General features: G+C 44.5%; 1 protein-coding gene across 4 annotated transcripts in view; it reads left to right on the top strand.

The window, feature by feature from the left end:
- SMAP2 (small ArfGAP2) overlaps positions 1–19642 on the top strand; it is a 48899-nt gene extending 29257 nt beyond the window's left edge. For 3 of the 4 annotated variants that reach the window (XM_047789586.1, XM_047789589.1, XM_047789590.1), the window contains exons 2-10: positions 1620–1753; positions 3153–3238; positions 4189–4267; positions 8752–8838; positions 9880–9961; positions 11091–11200; positions 12232–12397; positions 12842–13158; positions 18295–19642. In XM_047789586.1, the coding sequence (XP_047645542.1) occupies positions 1620–1753; positions 3153–3238; positions 4189–4267; positions 8752–8838; positions 9880–9961; positions 11091–11200; positions 12232–12397; positions 12842–13158; positions 18295–18420 (1187 nt within the window). In that variant the 3' untranslated portion in view covers positions 18421–19642. The remainder of the gene's footprint in view (positions 1–1619; positions 1754–3152; positions 3239–4188; positions 4268–8751; positions 8839–9879; positions 9962–11090; positions 11201–12231; positions 12398–12841; positions 13159–18294) is intronic. The other variant, XM_047789588.1, reaches the window with a different exon arrangement.

The raw sequence follows: 19642 nt of genomic DNA, 5'->3' as shown, positions 1-19642 counted from the left end.
GGTCGAATCGGAGCCAAGGCCACCAGCCCACGCCAGAGCCACAGCAACTCGGATCCCGCGTCTGCAACCTACACCACGGCTCACAGCAACGCCAGATCCTTAACTCACTGAGCAAGGCCAGGGATCAAACCTGCAACCTCATGGTTCCTAGTGAGATTCATTAACCACTGAGCCAGGATGGGAACTCCCTGAGGGTCTCTTTAGAAGATAAATCTGAGCCTCTCAAGATTATGGTAATAAGAGGGTATTGGGATAAAATTTCAGGCAGAGAACACCACCTGGTGGTTGTAAGAAGGACTCGCGCCTTCTGTGTTTGCAGTTTTTGGCGTAATGTCTAAGTGATATCTTTGTCCAAATTTTGCATTCTTATTTATAGTAATTGTGGATTCAACTTTATAGGAATAATTTTCTGCCGTATTACCCTAGCATTCCTGCATTAAAACTGTTGTCAAACCTGCAGACCAACCAAATGATTGTCTCTAGCCAGCAGAACTGACATCTTGTGTCCTTTGTTCCTGTTTATCTCTGTAGAAAATCTAATATCTTTTCACCTCTTTATCACAACCTCTAACTTTGACATCCGGCTCATTTTATGTGATAAATTTCTGCCTAGTGGTTTGATGGAGAAGGAAGTATTAGTGATATTTTAGTAAGTTTTTGGCAGGTGTCATATAAAAGTAAGTCACTTTTATCCTGTATAAAAATTAGGAAGAGGAGTTTGAAAATTTTTCAGAGTGATTACTGGGGTGAGAAGAGCTGGCAGGGGATGGGAGATTATGTAACAGATTTTTATTAAAATATATATCTGAGATTTTTATTGCAGGAAGCATCTTTATTATTCAACAATCTTGAATCCAGATAGTTCTGGGTAAAATAGGAACATCAGCCCAAGGGGGAAGGATCCTGTTACGTTAAGCTGGATGCATATTTTATAGGCCTGGTGGGGTGGGGAGAATAAGCACGTTTTGAATTTCAGGCAAAGCCTTGACCTGGCATGGCATATCTGTGTCTTTTTTCCTAGCAGTAAAACTGAATCCAGGCCTCACCACCATTGAAAAGCTCCTTGAGAGAGGGCTGTCCATGTGAGACACTAAGTAGAATGCGACATGACTGCGCACTGTGCACCTTGGATTTTTTTTTAAAAAAACATAAGTAATGGTATTACAATATATGCATTTCAACGCTCACATTATCAGACATTGGAAAAAGCTGCTCCATATATGAATGCCCATATATTATATAATTCCATTGATATGAATGTCCAGAATTGGCAAATCTATAAAGACAGAAAGTTGTTGCCAGTGGTAGGGGGAGGTTGGTGGGAAATGGGGAGTGCCTGCTCATAGGTTTGAGATAGCTTTTCGGGGTGATGAAAATGCTCTGGAATTAGATGGTGTTGCGGGTGTACACCTGTGGGAGTTATACGCAAATCCTCTATACACTTAAAAAAGGCTAATTCTTGGAGGAATGAACGAAACCAGTTAAAAAAAAAAGTATTGCGGTAACAATTCTTTCACTTATGTTCTAGGAGAAACGTTACCTTGTGGTCTAAATGCCTCCGTTTGGGTCTGGAATGTTGTCTTAACCTGTGCTTTTTTGCCCTGTTCCCACCTGCGCAGGGCCGCGATGGGCCTCCTGGAACATTGGCGTGTTCATCTGCATCCGCTGTGCTGGAATCCACAGGAACCTCGGGGTGCACATATCCAGGGTCAAGTCAGTTAACCTCGACCAGTGGACCCAAGAACAGATCCAGGTACTCACACAGCCCATGACCGAGTCGGCTGCTCCCGCGTTTCCGTGTGAAAGTAGGTCCAGAGGCTCACTCTGGGCACAGAGGTGAAGATAAAGGAAAGTTGAAAAATTTAGAAGACCCTTGTCATTTGCAGATCTAACATTTGTAGTTTTAGATATTCACTTTAAAAAACCCCCAAACCCCTCCAGTGCGTAGACGTCTAATGATGTTCTGTTGCGAAAATGCACATACGAATCTTACTGGCTGTTAGGTTGACGGGCTGGGAGTGAGACACTTAAGTGAGTGAGTTCAGCCTGCTCCTCGATGTGCCTTCATTGTTCTCTATCCTCCTCCTGCCCTGGAACTTATTAAAGTAAATCAAAAACAATTTCTTTCCTCAAAGACAAAAAAATTAAAAAATAAAGTGAGGGGTTCCCATCCTGGAGCAGCGGGAACGAATCCGACTAGGAACTATGAGGTTGTGGGTTCAATCCCTGGCCTTGCTCAGTAGGATAAGGATCCAGCATTGCCGTGAGCTGTGGTGTGGGTCGCAGAGGGGCTCGGATCTGGCATTGGTATGGCTGTGGGGTAGGCTGGTGGCTACAGCTCCAATTAGACCCCTAGCCTTGGAACCTCCATATGCTGTAGGCACGGCCCTAAAAAGACAAAAGACCAAAAAAAAAAAAAAAAAATCTAGTTGTGGGGGGAGAAAAGACAGGCTCCAGAGAAAACCAGTTACTAAAATTGGGGCTGGAAATGAGGTTATTCTAAACAGAAAATGGCTTTAGAGGTTATTCTAGATTAGTTGTATAAATTCACTAAAAGCCTAAATGTTTAGTTATATTTTTCAGTTATACTTTATTGTATCTTATGAAGGAAAAATACATGCCATAGAGGTACTTGGGAATTTGAAGCATCGTTGTTTTTCGTTGTTTTTTTTTTAAATCTTGGGGCGAATCCCTCACAAGTGTTAAGGAGTCTGTATTTCAGAAGTTTGATGGCAAACACATTTATTGGAGATAGAGCATAATAGGTTCATTACTACTCTAAACTCAGAGAACCGTAGTGATACCACATTACCGCCTGCCTGACTGGACACTGATGGTTGCCTGCCAAGTAGACATTTTGATTGGCAGCTGTATGCCTTGGACTTTCAAAGCGGATCTTGAATTATCGAATTAAGTGTATCCTGTCTGACAAATCTTTCAGTAAAAGGAAAGGAGGTGGCAGGAAAGACAGCTGTGGGGGCCAGTGGTTGGGAGTAGAGAGAACCATGGATTAGAAATCATAACACACAGGTTTAAATCTCGGTTCTGCCACTCTCTAGGTTGGCTCTTCGGTTGTAAAAGTGTGCGTTTGGGTGAGAAGCTTTTCAAATCTTTCCTGACATTCCCTTTTTTGCACATCTGTCTGATCGCAGTGCATGCAAGAGATGGGGAATGGAAAGGCAAACCGCCTTTATGAAGCCTACCTGCCTGAAACCTTTCGGCGACCTCAAATAGACCCGTATCTTTTCTGGAGCAACTTAGATGGCTGAGTGGTTTTTTGGTGTTTGGGGAGAGTCACAGAGGTTCAAGATCCATGATCCGACTGGGCCATCTTTATGTGTGTTTCCTCTTTCCTGAAACCAAGACACGCGGAAAGCACATGTGTACTTTCTAATGCCGGAAGGGTGTCTCACTCGGGAATTAAGACTGCAGTTGTTTACTGTGAATTCTTCCGTAAGGTGACATCTCCAATAGTTTTTTGTATCTCTGAAACTATTGTTTGATAAAAAGAATAGTTTATTATGCTGTGTTGAATCAGCAAAAGTGCCATTCATTTTTAATGCCTTTTTATATGTCCTGGCTGAAAGAAGTAACTGTGGTTGACCAGTTAATAACTTTCTTCCCTGATGCCCTCAAAAGGGGATAGTACCCAACTCATAAAACCAAACCCTCTGAAGTCAGTGCTTCTCAAAATGCACTTTGCAGACCATCTTCTTAGAGTTTGCTTTTTGGAGGGTGCAAGTGGAATGTGTTAAATGCAGATTTGGGGCCCGGCAGAAGACCCACAGATGAGAATCTGGCAGTAGGGCAGAGAGGTTATAATTTTAAGGGGCACTCAGGTGTCTTTGCTTAAGACCTGTTGACCTAAGGGCTTTAAAATAGATAATTGAATGCTTTACCTGTGTTCTAGAACAGCCACAGGCTCCACTGATGTCAAAAGGAAGACCAATCCCATTTTCTGTTATCATTACTCCGAAGGAAAATCCTAAGAAGTTTTGAATTCCTGCAGTAACCATGAAGGGGGCATTTTAAGGTTTTGATCGGGGAACCGTAGGAGAAGAAGAGCCCGGGAGCCCGTGGGGAAGAGGGAGGAGGGAGGAGGACAGTGTCCATGGGATACAAATTGACCTTTTGTAGTCACGCTGGGAGAGAGATTTGTTTGATTTATCCTTAACCAGCTTTTTGCAGCGCTGTCGAGGGATTTATTCGAGATAAATATGAAAAGAAGAAATACATGGACCGAAGTCTGGACATCAATGCCCTTAGGGTTGGTTATAAATCATTCAAGTTTTGTACTTAATAAGTAATTTGCTTATTAATCAGGCCAGCAGAGAATTTGAACCATCACCAAAATACTCTAAAACCATCACACACAAAAGAAAAAGCCAGTTATTGAAACAGTACCATGAGATATCACGGAGCAAACTTTTGCCTCAGGGATGGACAGGGCAAACCGTCAGTGAATTCTTAACCTTGATCTGGATGTAGATGTTAGTGATTTCCATTTCCAAACTATTCTTCAGATGGACACTTTAGGCATACGAGATCGAATAGAATAATATGTACAGGTATATATGTGCGTATACTGACGTGCATGTGTATTTTATGTATGTATGTGTGTGCACACATTTTTTTTCTATAAATGAAGTCAACAAAATTAGATGTAGTTAAATCCCCAGTTTCCTTCAGTTTGGCAGCAGACTTACAGTGTGTCCATAGACTGGTTGTCAGTGGGACCCTTGTTCCTGAGGAGGGTTTTCGGAGGCTGCCCGTTGCCACGTACACTTTCCATCCTAGGCATATGTGGTTAGAATCTGAACTGTACCATACGATAGCTAGCACAAACAAGTATAACACACAAGAGGAAATACGGCATGGTTGCTAGAAGAAGAAAATATGCCTGTCTAATGACAACTAAAGGAAACCCAGTAAATGTGACTATTCAGACATTTAAAAAGCCTTTGACAAGATTCTATAGTAAAGTTGCTTTGAAATAACTAATATTTCTCTAGCCATGGAAGCGTGGAGAATATGGAATTCTTCGGTTCTAGTACAGAATCAGTCTATCCATCTGTGTGTCTGTCTATCTATGATCTATCTGCTACTTATTTGAATGGAAGATGTGATAGCCAGGGAAATCATTAAGTGTACCTGGGTCTCCAGGCCCTTCCAGGTAATTTAAAGTCAAGCTTAATGGAATCAGCTCTAGACTTATCTTTTGAGCTTGTGTGAAAAGAAACACTAACTAGAAGGTGAATTTCCATGTTGGCAAAGAAGTACAGGGTAATCCGTGTATTTAGATAAAGTTAATTCCTTCTCAACTTAGTGGGAAGGACTCTTTTACCCAGAGTCATCCAGAAAAGGGACCTGGAAGTTATCTTAACTGTTCCAAAAAAGAATTAACCAAGTGTACAGCCATAGCTTGGATAGTATCATCCAAATACAGGATTTGGAACCAAAGCACAAACATTTCTTTTTATTTATAGAAAACTATGGTCTGTCTGCTTAGCTCTGTTCATTGTACCAAGTCATATGAAATCAGATGAGGTCAGAAAAGGGTATGTGAGGTAATCCAGAAATGGAAGAGGGAAGAGTTGCTGTGTGGAGATAGTGCTCCTTCGTAATTATGTTGCTGGTGTACTGTACCCAGGAAAACAGCCTGTTTTACTCACTGAATGTTTTCACTTAGGAAGGAAATATTTCCTATGTGCCAAAGAGCTTTTTCAAAACTTTTATTTGATGTACTTAGATTTTTAAAAAATATTCTTATGAAGATTTAATGCCAAGAATTTATATTTGCTAAGTGAAGACATTTAATATCAAGTCAAAAGGAAACTGTTAATTAATGAATTTTTTTATTTTTATTTTTTTATTTTATGATTTTTATTTTTTCCATTAGATTTGTTTACAGTGTTCTGTCAATTTCTACTGTACAGCAAAGTGACCCAGTCACGTGTGTGTATATATATGTAATATATGTGTAATATACATACACACACACACATATTTTCTCACATTATCCTCCATGTTTTTAAATGAATGGGCAAAACATTTTAACTTCAAGAAATAGTGTTCTGGGGGTTCCCCTTGTGGCTCAGTGGTAATGAACCCAACTAGTATCTGTGAGGACTCGGGTTTGATCCCTGGCCTCACTCAGGGGGTCGAGGATCCACCGTTGTCATAAGCTGTGGCGTTGGTCGCCGACGCTGCTTAGATACGGTCTTGGCTGTGGCTATGGCGTAGGCCTCAGCTGCAGCTCTGGTTTGACCCCTGGCCTGAGAGCCTCCATGTGCCACAGGAGTGGCCGAAGATTAAAAGAAAGAAAAAGAGAAGAGATCGTGTTCTGCACAGGTGACACTACGGTGGGCATTCTCTCTATCTCCCATGAGCACTTGCTTTTTCTTTCTTTCTTTTTTCTTTTTTCTTTTTTTTTTCTTTTTCTTTTTTTTTGTCCTTTTAGGGCCGCACCTGCAGCATATGGAAGTTCCCAGGCTAGGGGTCCAATTGGAGCTACAGCTGCCGGCCTACCCCACAGCCACAGCAACACAAGGTCCAAGGTGCGTCTGTGACCTGTACTACAGCTCACAGCAACGCCAGATCCTTAACCCACTGAGCGAGGCCAGGGATTGAACCTGCGTCCTCATGGATACCAGTCGTTACCACTGAGCCACGACAGGAACGCCTCCCTCATGTGCTTTCAAGGAGGCTATAAAATGTGTTAAATGACCTTTACTTCTTATCCAGTGTGTTTACAATCTTAATTACTAGCAATAGATAAAAGAAAAATGAAATTTAAAAAAAGTGTTGTGTATTAAAGCATTATACTATGTATGAAACAGACAGCGCTGCACATGTTCTTTGTGATTATAATATCACTTTACAGAGAATATGAAAAATAAAGTGGAAAATCCATTCCTACTCTTTTCTTTACTAATGGTTATCATCTTGGAGTCCCCCGTTCCCCCCCCTCACCTTTTTTTTTCTATGTCGTTACTTTTGGAAGACGTAATTATAACACATTGATAGAGAATATCCCTGCTTTCATTTGACTTAACACATCATGTTGTGGGGTGTCTTTTTTTAGTTAATGTTACTTACTGTTTTCACAACTTGCAATTGTGTATCTAGATCACAGTTTATTTTACTGTTCTCCCCTGTGGCATAAAGGTTAAGTTTTCTTCAGCATAAGTAATTCTGGGATGAAGTTACTGGTGTATATAACATTTTTCCATGTTGTAGATTATTAAGAAATATTACAAAATATGCTATTATCTAGGTCAAAAGATCTTAGTATTTTTCTCTTCATACTTTTGCTAATATACTTTCTAGAAGTTGTACTATTTTAAAATGTTTTCTCAGCATTGGGTAAGAGTGGTAGTTTTACAATTAAGACCCCCCCCAATAAGAAGCATTTATTTATTTATTGTATTTTTGGGGCTGTACCCGTAGCATATGGAGGTTCCCCAGCCCAGGGGTCGAATTGGAGCTACAGCTGCTGGCCTACACCACAGCCACAGCAATTCGGGATCCAAGCTGCATCTGCAATCTACACCACAGCTCCTGGCAACACTGGATCCTTAACCCACTGAGCAAGGCCAGCAGTCGAACTCGCATCCTCGCAGATACTAGTTGGGTTCCTTACCACGGAGCCATGATGGGAACTCCCTAATATTCTATTTTTTATGTGCTTTTTAGTTTTATACAGGTGATACATTCAGAACACTGTAAAAGGGATACTTTAATCCTTTAGCTCGTTTTTGCCTTAATTTCTTTGTTTTTGTTTTCTACTCTTTAAGCTTAAAATTATGGTTTATTTTGTTTTTTTAATAATGATTTTTATTTTTTCAATTATAGCTGGTTTACAATGTTCTGTCAATTTTCTTTCCTCTTTTTTTTTTTTGTCTTTTGTCTTTTGTCTTTTTAGGGCTGCACCTGTGGTATATGGAGGTTCCCAGGCTAGGGGTCTCATCAGAGCAGTTGTCCGGCCTACACCACAGCTACAGCAATGCCAGATCCGAGCCATGTCTGCAGCCTACACCACAGCTCATGGTGACACCAGATCCTCAACCCACTGAGCGAGGCCAGGGATTGAACCCGCAACCTTCTGGTTCCCAATCAGATTCGTTTCTGCCATGCCACGATGGGAACTCCTTTCTTTCTTTGTTTTTCAGCTTTCTACTGTACAGCAAGGTGACCCAGTGACACATACATGTATACATTTTTTTTCTCACATTATCATGCTCCATCAGAAGTGACTAGATATAGTTCCCAGTGCTATAGAAATTATGTTTTATTTTCTGATGTTTAAAAAGGGAGATGAAGAGTGAGAGAACTTTTCATTGAAATTGCAAAGTCACAAAGGGCGTATGTCGAGTAAGATGCACACAAACCGATTCACTACTGTACCAAGACGGGGGGGAACCCCTTAAAGCATGAGCGAGTTAAACTTGGGTTGAAAAGGGGCAGCGAGCCAGTGAAACGTGTTAACCTCTGTGGTTAAACTAGTTGCATACTTTAAAGAGTCCTAAGTGGGTTAGACAGAATGCCTAAGCTGTTTGAAAAGTGCCTCTTACAGCTTTGGGGCTAGTGTGGGAGAGCCCACCACTCACGCCCAAGCCCCCTAGTTTGTCAGACTCCTGCATCAGACTCAGTCGGGATTTGGTGTCCTTTCAGACATTTGGAATTACAGTTCGCTGAATTGTTTGTCACCATGAGGCCTGTTCTTTTTCTTGTTTTGTGAAATCGTCATAGAAAGAAAAAGATGACAAGTGGAAAAGAGGGAGCGAACCAGCTCCGGAGAAAAAAATGGAACCTGTTGTTTTTGAGAAAGTGAAAATGGTAAGTGGGGAAGTGTATGCCCTGTACAGATGGCCTCAGGTGTGTTTACACGGGTGAGGGCGGGGCAGGGCAGGGCGGCTGATAGCATATTGACCATGGCCCTGGGGCTCAAGGGGTCCGCATTTAGGTCGGATCACCCACTGCCATTTCTGCTTCTTTCTCATTGCCTCGTTGCTGCCTCCTCTGCTCTGTAACACTTCTTTCTGGGGCCAGATGGGAGCCCAGGAATTGCATCCATCCCATCTGAGCAAGAGGCACGTTTCATGCCAGAATGCCAAGGCCATGTGGCACCTTCTGAGCCCGTGCTGTGTTAGTCTTTCCCTCCTAAAAGCCTTCTGTACCTCATTTTCCTGTTGCAGTTAAGAACAGCCCAGAAACCAGGCCATGCTCATTCATTTTAAACAATCCCTTCTTATATTCTCATTCTGTCATATTGAAGCAGGCACCTTTCTTTCTCCACAGGACATACTGTGGCTGTGGTTGTAGATACTCTAATGTAGGAGTTTGGAATCTTGGGAAAGAGGACTTTTTACTCTTTGCTTAAGAAAGAGTCTTTATCATCATTCTGAGTCGCACTGTCTGCAGGACACAGTCATTAGTGATACTGGCAGAGCGAACTAGGTAACCTTTAAACTGAGCCCTCTTTCCATGTCGAAGTTTTTCTAATCGCTGGAGGATGTCTGGCTTTCAGCTCTTGTCCCACCAGGCACCTCCCTTTATTCTTCACTTTTCCTGGGACGGAAAACTGCTCCTCTTGGGTACCCAGATCTGTGATTGTCTTGGTTTCAGAAAGATCTGTCTTTTCAGAAAGCCAGACAAGCACAGATGACAGCTTTGTTTGTCACTTTAGCTTTGATTTATGCACTGCCTCTCCTGACTTGATGCTTCCACACAACACTTCCTGAGCTGTGTTTCTTCGGCGACTCCTTGAATAATAGCAGCCATGCCACAAAAAAAATCCCTGTGGCTTGACAGTGGAGAAGGGAATGGAAGGTTCAGAAACGCTTGCTTACTTCTTTCTCTAACATATTTTCACCTTAGCCGCAGAAAAAAGAAGATCCACAGCTACCTCGGAAAAGCTCCCCGAAATCCACAGCACCGGTCATGGATTTGTTGGGCCTTGGTAAGAGTTAGACTTTTCCAATCCTATAATCTTATAGATTTGTTTTTGGCCACGCCCATGGCATGTGGAAGCTCCCAGGCCAGGGATCAAACAAACCTGTGTCATAGCATCAACCTGAGCCACTGCAGTGATAATGCCGGATCCTTAAAACCCACTGCACCACAGGGAACTCCTAATTTTACAGATTTTGATGAGTTCTCTGTGACCCTATCTGGGAAGATAGGTAGAGATATGGTGTCTTCTTCAGTTGCTGTCTTTGTCACTGAGATTGTTTTTCCTGTTGTTTTACCTCTGAGCAGTCCGAAGAAGTGGTGACATTTTTCAGGGAGGCAGTACAGTCATAGAGTAATAGTTAAGTGCAGTGGTGGTTAAGCATGGCCTTTGGAGCCAGGGTTGCAGCTCTGCCACTTACATCTATATGACTTTGGGCAGCTTTCTTAACCTCTAAACATTACTTTCCTTACCTATGCAGCGAGGGTAGTAAGAGTCTACTTCAAAGACGTCCTTAGAAGGATTAAATGAGATAATGCCTCGAAAGCTCTTAACTCCTTGCCCAGCACACACTAAGCATTCGGTAAACGTTAGCAGGTTTCACTGAACCAGCCCCTGTGATCTCTGCCACCATGCCTCTCATTTTCCAGGTGCAGCCTGTTTCTGAGTTGGCCTGTTACCTCGTGGTAGTGGTGCTGCCCCTTTCAGAAACAGAGCCCGTTCTTTTCACAGCGCTGATGGTTTGCACTTTGGTTCAGTCCATTTAGGCTGATTTAGGTTACCGGCTTCTTAGCCTTTCTAATGTCTGTGCTTTTCCATTTCTCTCTGAAAATGAATCCTACACAGCTTTGCCCCTCAAATAGCCAGAAGGGGTGGTGCTGATGTAGCCTTCAAGCCTGGCTTTCTGCTGCCCTCTGCCTGAAAGCCAGGCTGCAGCCTTCCCCAGAGTGTTCATGTTCTCGGGAATGTGGGGGGAGGCCTCTTGTGAGATGCCCCATCCAAGCTAGGTGGTTCCGGAGCCTAGATTTCAGGGTCCGTAATGGAGCCTGGGTGCCTTCTCTGTTTTGTGTTTAGAATAGAAGGGAAGGAATGGGCCTGATGAGCAGTGCTCTGTTTTGACTTTGATCTCTTTTTCCAGATGCTCCTGTCTCCTGCTCCACTGCAAATAATAAGACCAGCAATACCCTAGAGAAGGATTTAGATCTCTTGGCCTCTGTTCCCTCTCCCTCATCTTCGGTTTCCAGAAAGGTGAGTCTTGTGGGCTCCTCAGGATTAAAAAGCATTCTGGAAAGGATGGTTTTGATAGCTTAATCGCAGAATCAAGTCGTGCTTCCTTGGTGGGACTGGACTTTGGTTTTCTTGATTCTTCCCTTTACACTGTGTCGTCTCTGACAGCCTAAGGTTACTCTTCATTCCATTTTGTCTCCTACCCAAAAAGAGAGGGCCCTTTGAGTGTGTCAGATTGTAAAAGCTGATCCTGTGGGTCAGCCTCAGCCTGAGTTCTTGCCAGAGAGTTTGTAGGTAGAAGGCTTGAAACCTTTAATGGCTATCACTTATGGAATCCTGCTGTGTTCTAGGCGCAGTGCCAGGTGATTTCATGTATCATTTTACGTACTTCACTTGTGATTTAAAACACTCAGAGTTCCCGTCGTGGCGCAGTGGTTAACAAATCCGGCTAGGAACCATGAGGTTTCGGGTTCGATCCCTGACCTTGCTCAGTGGGTTAAGGATCCGGTGTTGCCGTGAGCTGTGGTGTAGGTCGAAGACACGACTCGGATCTGGCGTGGCTGTGGCTGTGGTGTAGGCTGGCAGCTACAGCTCCGATTAGACCCCTAGCCTGGGAACCTCCATATGCCACGGGAGCAGCCCTAGAAAAGGGCAAAAAAATAATACTAATAAAAATAAAATAAAACACCATAGCCCTGCAAAATGGATCTTTTGTAGATGAGGAAGCATAAGTTCAGAAAAGTTATCTGAGCCTTTTGTTACACTAGTAAGTGGTGGCACTGGGATCTCAACTTGCTTCTCTCCACCTCATCGTTTGTAGATTGTTTGTATCTGTTTGTTTTCCAACACCCAAATCACATTGTTTTGCTGAAGAACAACGAGCTTAACTGCCCAGAGTGTTCAGATACTTGTGCGGTAAGAATGTCCGGAGGCAGTTAACTTGAGCCGGGAGTTCTTATTGCAGATAGGAGAAGCAGCAGAGAGACGAGGGTGGTCCTTACAGAGATCTCCGTGAGGACCACTTCAATTCCCTCCCCCCTCTTTGCCCTAAGGTTGTAGGTTCCATGCCAACCGCAGGGAGTGCCGGCTCTGTTCCTGAAAACCTGAACCTGTTTCCGGAGCCAGGGAGCAAATCAGAAGAAACAGGCAAGAAGCAGCTCTCTAAAGACTCCATCCTCTCACTGTATGGATCCCAGACACCTCAGATGCCTGCCCAAGGTAGCGTCCGTGGGGGTCGTGGCAGTGCACCAGACGTGAGGACTTACATGCAGGAACTATCTGTCGTGACAGGGACAGTTGCCTTGGGGGCCAGGACATCTCACTCCAGACCAGCCCTGAACATGGCATTTCTTATGAAGCCATCAAGTATTTGGAGATAGAGATTAATGCAACTCAAAGCCAAACATCTGGGGGTCTGACTTCACACCTCTCTGAAGTCTGACCCAGGGTCTGGATCTGGACCCTAAAAGAGAAATGGCTGGGTCAGCAGCCCGTTGGAAGCTGTAGCAAGTCTTGTCGGGGCTGTCTGAGTGTTCTGGGTGGAAGAGCATTCTGAGCTGAGTGGTCCTGGGGAGTTCTAGCAGGAAGGAGAAGCCAGTGAGAGTTTGGACTGACTGTGTCACGTTCTTCTTTAACAGATCTGTATGTGTGTTTTCTTGGCAGCAGTGTTCATGGCTCCCGCTCAGATGGCATACCCCACAGCCTACCCCAGCTTTCCTGGGGTTACCACTCCTAACAGCATAATGGGGGGCATGATGCCCCCACCGGTAGGCATGGTAGCTCAGCCAGGAGCTTCTGGGATGGTGGCCCCCATGGCCATGCCTGCAGGCTATATGGGTGGCATGCAGGCATCTATGATGGGTGTGCCAAATGGAATGATGACCACACAGCAGGCCGGCTACATGGCAGGCATGGCAGCTCTGCCCCAGACGGTATATGGGGTTCAGCCCGTGCAGCAGCTGCAGTGGAACCTCACTCAGGTAAGCTGCTCCCTTTCACTCAGGACAAGACTTTTGAGCCTCCCTCAAGGGCGTCTCAGTCTCTCTCTCTTATCCTTTGAATCCTTAACAGTATAAATGAAATATTGCCAGAGATATTCTTAGGTTTGCTTTCTTTTTCATAGAAGGTCTATCTAACAATAGACTTTCTGAGTTTGGGGTTCCTTAAAATAAAAGGAACTGCCTAATTCTACAATCTCCACACAGTCATCAGAACAACAAAAACAGGAATTCCTTTGGCACAGCAGGTTGAGGATCTGGCGTTGTCACTGCATCAGCTTGGGTCTCTGCTATGGTGCGGGTTTGATCTCTGGCCTGGGAACTTCCACATGCCATGGGTGCAGCTAAAAAAACAAAAACAACCTATACAGATAAACCAGGAGTGAAAATAAAAGCACATAACCCACAACTATAGCACCTAAAAGAATACTGCAAACTTCAATAATAGGGCAATAGGCTTATAAACACCCTAATCCAGTAGAACCAGCATCATAGACTATGTGAAAAGAGGAGAGGGAGCTGGGGGCCGAAGGTGACAGAACATAGATAAAATTGCCCCCCAGAGAGAGAAAGCCCTGCCCTGACTGAGACACACTGAGAAGAGGCCTGTGACTTGGACTAGAGCATCAAAAATAAGGTAGCTCTGGGAAAGCACTGCTGCTGGAAGAGACGGAGATGGCTGAGAAGGAGGTGGTGCTCTCCAGAGGCCCGATGGTGGAGGGGAAGTCAGGGATGAGAAGTGGGAGAAAGAATCGCAGAATCAGAAGAGCCACCATCCTCCTCCCAACCGAGGAGTCCTGTCAGTACACCAACAGAAGAGGGCGCTCTTGAACTGATATGGCTAGGCCGTCTGCTCTCACCTGTCTGGTACTGCTGATTCAGAAAAATAGGCTCTGCAAACAGAAAATGGTAAGTGACATTCATGCAAGGCTGCTATGAGAAGAAAATAAAAATCAAAACATTTCAAGGAATGAAAATTCTTTCCCCAAAACAAAGTAGAAGAAAACTACTGGTTAAGCCTGAATGAAATGTCCTTTATCAAACACTTGCTGATAAGACAAAACAGCTTGAAACAGAAATTCAAAACCTTAGAACCAAAATGGACCAAAAAACCTGGAAGTTGTGAAAATTTACTGAACTCAGAAAACAAATTGAAATATGACACAATTATCTTCTTTTTTAGGGCCACACCCACAGCATATGGAGGTTCCTAGGCCAGGGTCAGATTAGAGCTGCAACTGCCAGCCTTCGCCAGAGCCACAACAACACAGGATCTGAGCTGCATCTGCAACCTACACAGCTCACGGCAATGCCAGATCCTTCACCCACTGAGTGAGCCCAGGGATGGAACCCGCATCCTCATGAATGCTAGTTGGGCTCGTTACTGCTGCACCACAGGAGCTCCTGAAGGCTCTTTTAAAAATCCTAAATATATAGTAAATCAGGGAATATCACACTTAAAAGCTTTTCCCGTGGAATCTACCAGAAGATAAACTTCATCCGTCTAAGAGATGACTGGGGACATTTTGGCAAAATGACTAACGGCGATTGGATGTTTGAGAATCTGAGACTAAAACAAAGGTAATGATAAGAGTGGGGCCATCTGTGTTGTGGTGTTGTGACCAACAGAAACAACGAAACTGAAAATAAAGGGATGAGGAGTTCCTTGGTGTCTCAGCAGGTGAAGTTGCATTGGCACTCCTGTGGCGATGGTTACTGCTATGACGCGGGCTTAGTCTCTGGCCCAGGAACTTCCACATGCCAGGGGCGTGGCCAAAAATAAAAAATAATAAATAAAAATTAAAATGATGGGATGAATAAGATGAAAAAAGGGGAAAGCAGAATAAATCGATTGTTGCATAGGGAATAGGTAGAAGTCAAAGGATGTAATAAGTTGATGAAACAAATAGCAGAAGGTTGAGTTTGGAATCAAGGGAACAATGATGACGAAAAATATTAGTATAACTGTCATCACTAGAGCAAAAATGTGAAACTCTAAATACCAAAGGAATTTTTTAACAACAAAATAGGATACGTAGATCATCAATACAGCACATATAATAAACACAGTAAAAATACAGTATGAGAGAGTTGGGGCCAAACGCCACTCATCAGTAGGCAGCTCTTCTAGTAAAAGAAAAAGGTGTTCAAATGGATGCACAAAGCAATGCCTAATTTTATACTAGATACAAAAAATATAGCTGAAACAAAGTGATTCCAAGTCTGGAAAATAAAGAGATGGACAGAGGAATACCAGGCTGGCAGTGTGTGTGCCCCACACGCATTCATGCACACGCTGTCTTTATCAAGGTTGGACATGAATGTTGTACCCGCTTTGGAAACAATGTTCTTTTGTTTTGTTTTGTTTTGTTTTATTTTATTTTATTTTGCTTTTTAGGGCCACACCCATGGCATATAGAAGTTCCCAGACTAGGGGTCGAGTCAGAGCTATAGCTGCCGGCCTATACCACAGTCACAGCAATGCAGGATCCGAGCCTCGTTTGTGACCTACACCACAGCTCACTGCAACACCAGATCCTTAACCACTGAGCAGGGCCAGGGGTCAAACCTGTGTCCTCAGAGATACTAGTCAGATTCATTAACCACTGAGCCACAAAGAGAACTTCCTAGAAAGAATGTTCTTGTATTTTCCTTTTGCAGTTTGGCCCCTCGCCTGGGAACTGCCATATGCCGCACCTGCGTCCCTGAGGAGGGTAAAAAAAAAAAAAAGGAATTCCTTTTTTGTCTTTTTTAGGCCCGTACCAGAGACATATGGAAGTTCCCAGGCTAGGGGTTAAATCAGAGCTGCAGCTGCCGGCCACAGCCACAGCAACGTGGGATCCTAGCCTCATCTATGACCTACACCACAGCTCACAGCAATGCCGGATCCTTTAACCCACCAAGTCACCAAGTAAGGCCAGGGATCAAACTTGCATCCTCATAGATACTATTCGGGTTTGTTACTGCTGAGCCATGACAACGGGAACTCCAGGATTGTGTTTTATCTATTAGTTTTATTTATTTATTTATTTATTTTGTCTTTTGTCTTTTTAGGGCCGAACCTTTGGCACATGGAGGTTCCCAGGCTAGGGGTTTAATCAGAGCTATGGCCGCCAACCCATGCCACAGTCACAGCAATGCCACATCTGAGCTATGTCTGTGCCTACACCACAGCTCACAGCAACGCCGGATCCTTAACCCACAGAGCAAGGCCAGGGATCAAACCCGCAACCTCATGCTTCCTGGTCAGATTCGTTTCCACTGAGCCATGAGCAGAACTCCATCTATTAGTTTTATATTTTTCTGTTTTCTACCTCAATTTCTGGTTTATTTTTACTATTTCCTGCCGTATGCTTTCTTTTGATTTACTTTGCTTTTTCTAGTTTTCATAGTTGGGATTTTAACTCATTTATTTTCATTCTTCCATGTTTATTCACATGCATAATGAAGTGCTACAAAACTGATGGGAACATGTCAAAAGGACACAGAAGCCAGCTTCTGGAGGTTCCCACTGGCTAAATATGGGAAAATTTGAACATCGAAAAGAATGACACTAATTGGAGTTCCCTTGTGGTATAGCAGGTTAAGGATCCAGCGTTGTCACTGCAGTGGCCCGGGGTTGTTGCTGGGGCGAGGGTTGGATCCCTGGCCTAGGAACTTCCATGTGCCATGGGCATGGCCAAAAAAAAAAAAAAAAAAACAACAAAGAATGATACTAATGCTAATGGATTACCTATAATATATTTAATGAGTGCAGGATAGAGGGAGGGAAAATCTTTCCAGAAGAATGACAACTAATAATTGTAGAAAGAATAGGGTATTTGCACATTCTCCAAGAAATACCGTTCGGATTATTTATCCATTACAATGAGAAAGCACGTGACGGATACTACCTTAGACAAGTGATCAAACAAAATTGTCAACAATGGACTCATTAATTTCATTGTTGTTTAGCCAAGTCTTCTTTCTTATGTCCCCTGACTTATGAAAGGGTGAAATGTTAGGATATTTGCAATTTTCAGTGCTCATCAAAAAATTTTAGAGGCGTTCCCATTGTGGCTCAGTGGATTACAAACCCAACTAATATCCATGAAGATGAGGGTTCCATCCATGGCCTTGCTCAGTGCATTAAGGATCCAGTGTTGCCGTGAGCTGTGGTGTAGGTTGCAGATGGGGCTCAGATCCCGAGTTGCTGTAGCTCTGGTGTAGGCCGGCAGCTGGGGCTCCAGTCCAACCCCTAGCCTGGGAACCTCCATATGCCACGGGTATGGCCTTAAAAAACCAAACACACACACACACACACACCCCTCAGGGAGAAATAAGGCAAAGGTGTTAACAATTGGTGAATTTAAGGTATATGGGTTTTATTGTATTTTTCCTTTAACTTTTCCTGAAAAGTTGGCTGAAGAAAAGTAGTTAGAGCTTCTCTGAAAGGAAAAGAACTTTTACAGAAAAGGTACCGGGCTTGGGGAGTTTAAGACCTTTTTCTTTGATGGGTTCTTCTGTTCACTGCCAGAGGTCAGTCGGTCAGTCCAGTTCATGGAGGCCCCACCCCAACCCCTATTCTCCCAGCAACTCCCCCTTCTCTACACTGTAGACCTGAAGACACGTTGGTCTTTGGTTTTTCCTTCTTTTGTTCATTCTGAACAGTCCCGCCTCTTTTCTTCCCTTTTCTGTCGGCTTGAACGTGCACTGCCCTTTAGCGGGCACTGTCAGGAGCAACTCTGCTGGAGACGCGGCTGAAGCGCTGGCCTGGGGGCTTCTCTTTACACCCTCGGGGTCGGCCCGGCCAGTTCACAATAGGCCCCTTCTTTTCAGGATGAGAGACTGGACCTGAGAAAGAGAATGACTTCCCAGGCAGCTTTTCTGTGGACACGCTCCAGGATTCCCCCTTCCCCTCCCCAGCCTTGTCTCAGCCAACATCGCCCTTCTGGAAAGGCCTTCCTTTCCGGGTCTGGTGTCCGGGAAATGATCTGTAAGGGTTCAGGGCCGTTATGGGCCACGGCAGAGCTCCCTCTGTCTCCTTCCCCACGAGCGCAAGGACCCTCCCCTGCCTGCGGCCCTCATTGGCTGCATGCCCGCAGCCTGGGCTGCAGGTCTCTCCTCTCTCCCTTGCAGATGACCCAGCAGATGGCTGGGATGAACTTCTGTGGCGCCAACGGCATGCTGAGCTATGGGCAGTCCATGAACGGCGGGAACGGACAGGCGGCAAATCAGACGCTGAGCCCTCAGATGTGGAAATAAAAACAACACACCTGTACGACGACCACTCTCCCCAGGCCCCTCTCCTGTCTTCCCTTGCTCCCCAACTCCTCCCCCGAAGCCCCTTTCCCTCCTCGCTCTGTTTGATTTAGAAATCGCTCAGTCCGTCATCTGGCGCGGGGCGTTCTGCCAGCCCAGCCGCGTCCCAAACGCGCAGCCCTCTCTGTTGCTTTATGTTGTCCATGTCCCCCAGCCATCCTGACTTCCTCCCAGCCTCAGCCCTGGTCCTCTCCTGGCACCAGCACCTTAGGAATTGTTGGCAGAAGGCATTTCGACTGCAGGATAGATATGCACACTTCAAGTACCTTTCCCACAAGGTTAAGCCTCCTGTCAGACTCAGAAAGGTATGTAGGTGCTGTGTTTTAGGCAAAGAGGCGGTTTACAGGTCCTTCTAAATGTGCTGAGGAGCTGTTTCCATGTGTTTCAATTTGGGGGTAAAAGGGAGGCATCGTGCTGCCCCGATTTGTGGGGACGAGGAAAGGGCTGCCGTCAAATTAAATGCTCCTTGGGTCTTAGATCAGGTTGGCCCTAGCCCTGGGGCGAGGCAAAATTCCTCCTAAGAGGATGAGCAAAACTATGGCTCTGCTTTGCCCTGAATTGCTCTCTGGGTCTGCTTCAGTCGGCTTCAGGACCTGCTGCTTCAGTCGGCCTTTGTTAGCACCAAAGACTCAAAGGTCCCACACACAACACACACCCGTCTCCCTGCCTCCATCCCGCCTTTGGGAGGATCTGGCTTTGTGGCTGAAGGACCGGCTCCTCCAGTGGGAATGCAGAGCTTCACGTGTGTACTGCTTGTGTGTGTGTGTGTGGATTCTGCCTCCACTCTCTCCCCATCTGCTCTGGGTATTTTTGTTTTTGTTTTTGCTTTAGCTTTAGGTTTACAACAGAGAGGAGTTAATCTATCCACAGCCTAAAACTGTTGCCAGTTTTACAATCTCATTGGTGGCTCCCTTTCTCCTTTCCCCTCTGCAGTCTGCCAATCGCTCTTTCATGCCTGTGTATCCAGGCTGCTCTGTGTCCCCACCTGTTCCGCGAGTATGAGGCAGAGCACCTGGGCAGCTTTCCTCTCAGTCACTGTTCATCCTACTTGAAAATTAAAACAAGAAAACTTTGCTTAAAAGACTTCATCTATGGGAACCACAACTCCTGGTTGCCTTTCTCCTGTGTATGTGTAAATTCCTTAATAAATATTGCAGGGAAGGAA

This window comes from Phacochoerus africanus, chromosome 8, assembly GCF_016906955.1.
Source record: "Phacochoerus africanus isolate WHEZ1 chromosome 8, ROS_Pafr_v1, whole genome shotgun sequence".
Taxonomy (NCBI): Eukaryota; Metazoa; Chordata; class Mammalia; order Artiodactyla; family Suidae; genus Phacochoerus; species Phacochoerus africanus.
Note: the sequence above shows the minus strand (reverse complement) of the source record. Positions and strands in the feature narration are given on the sequence as shown.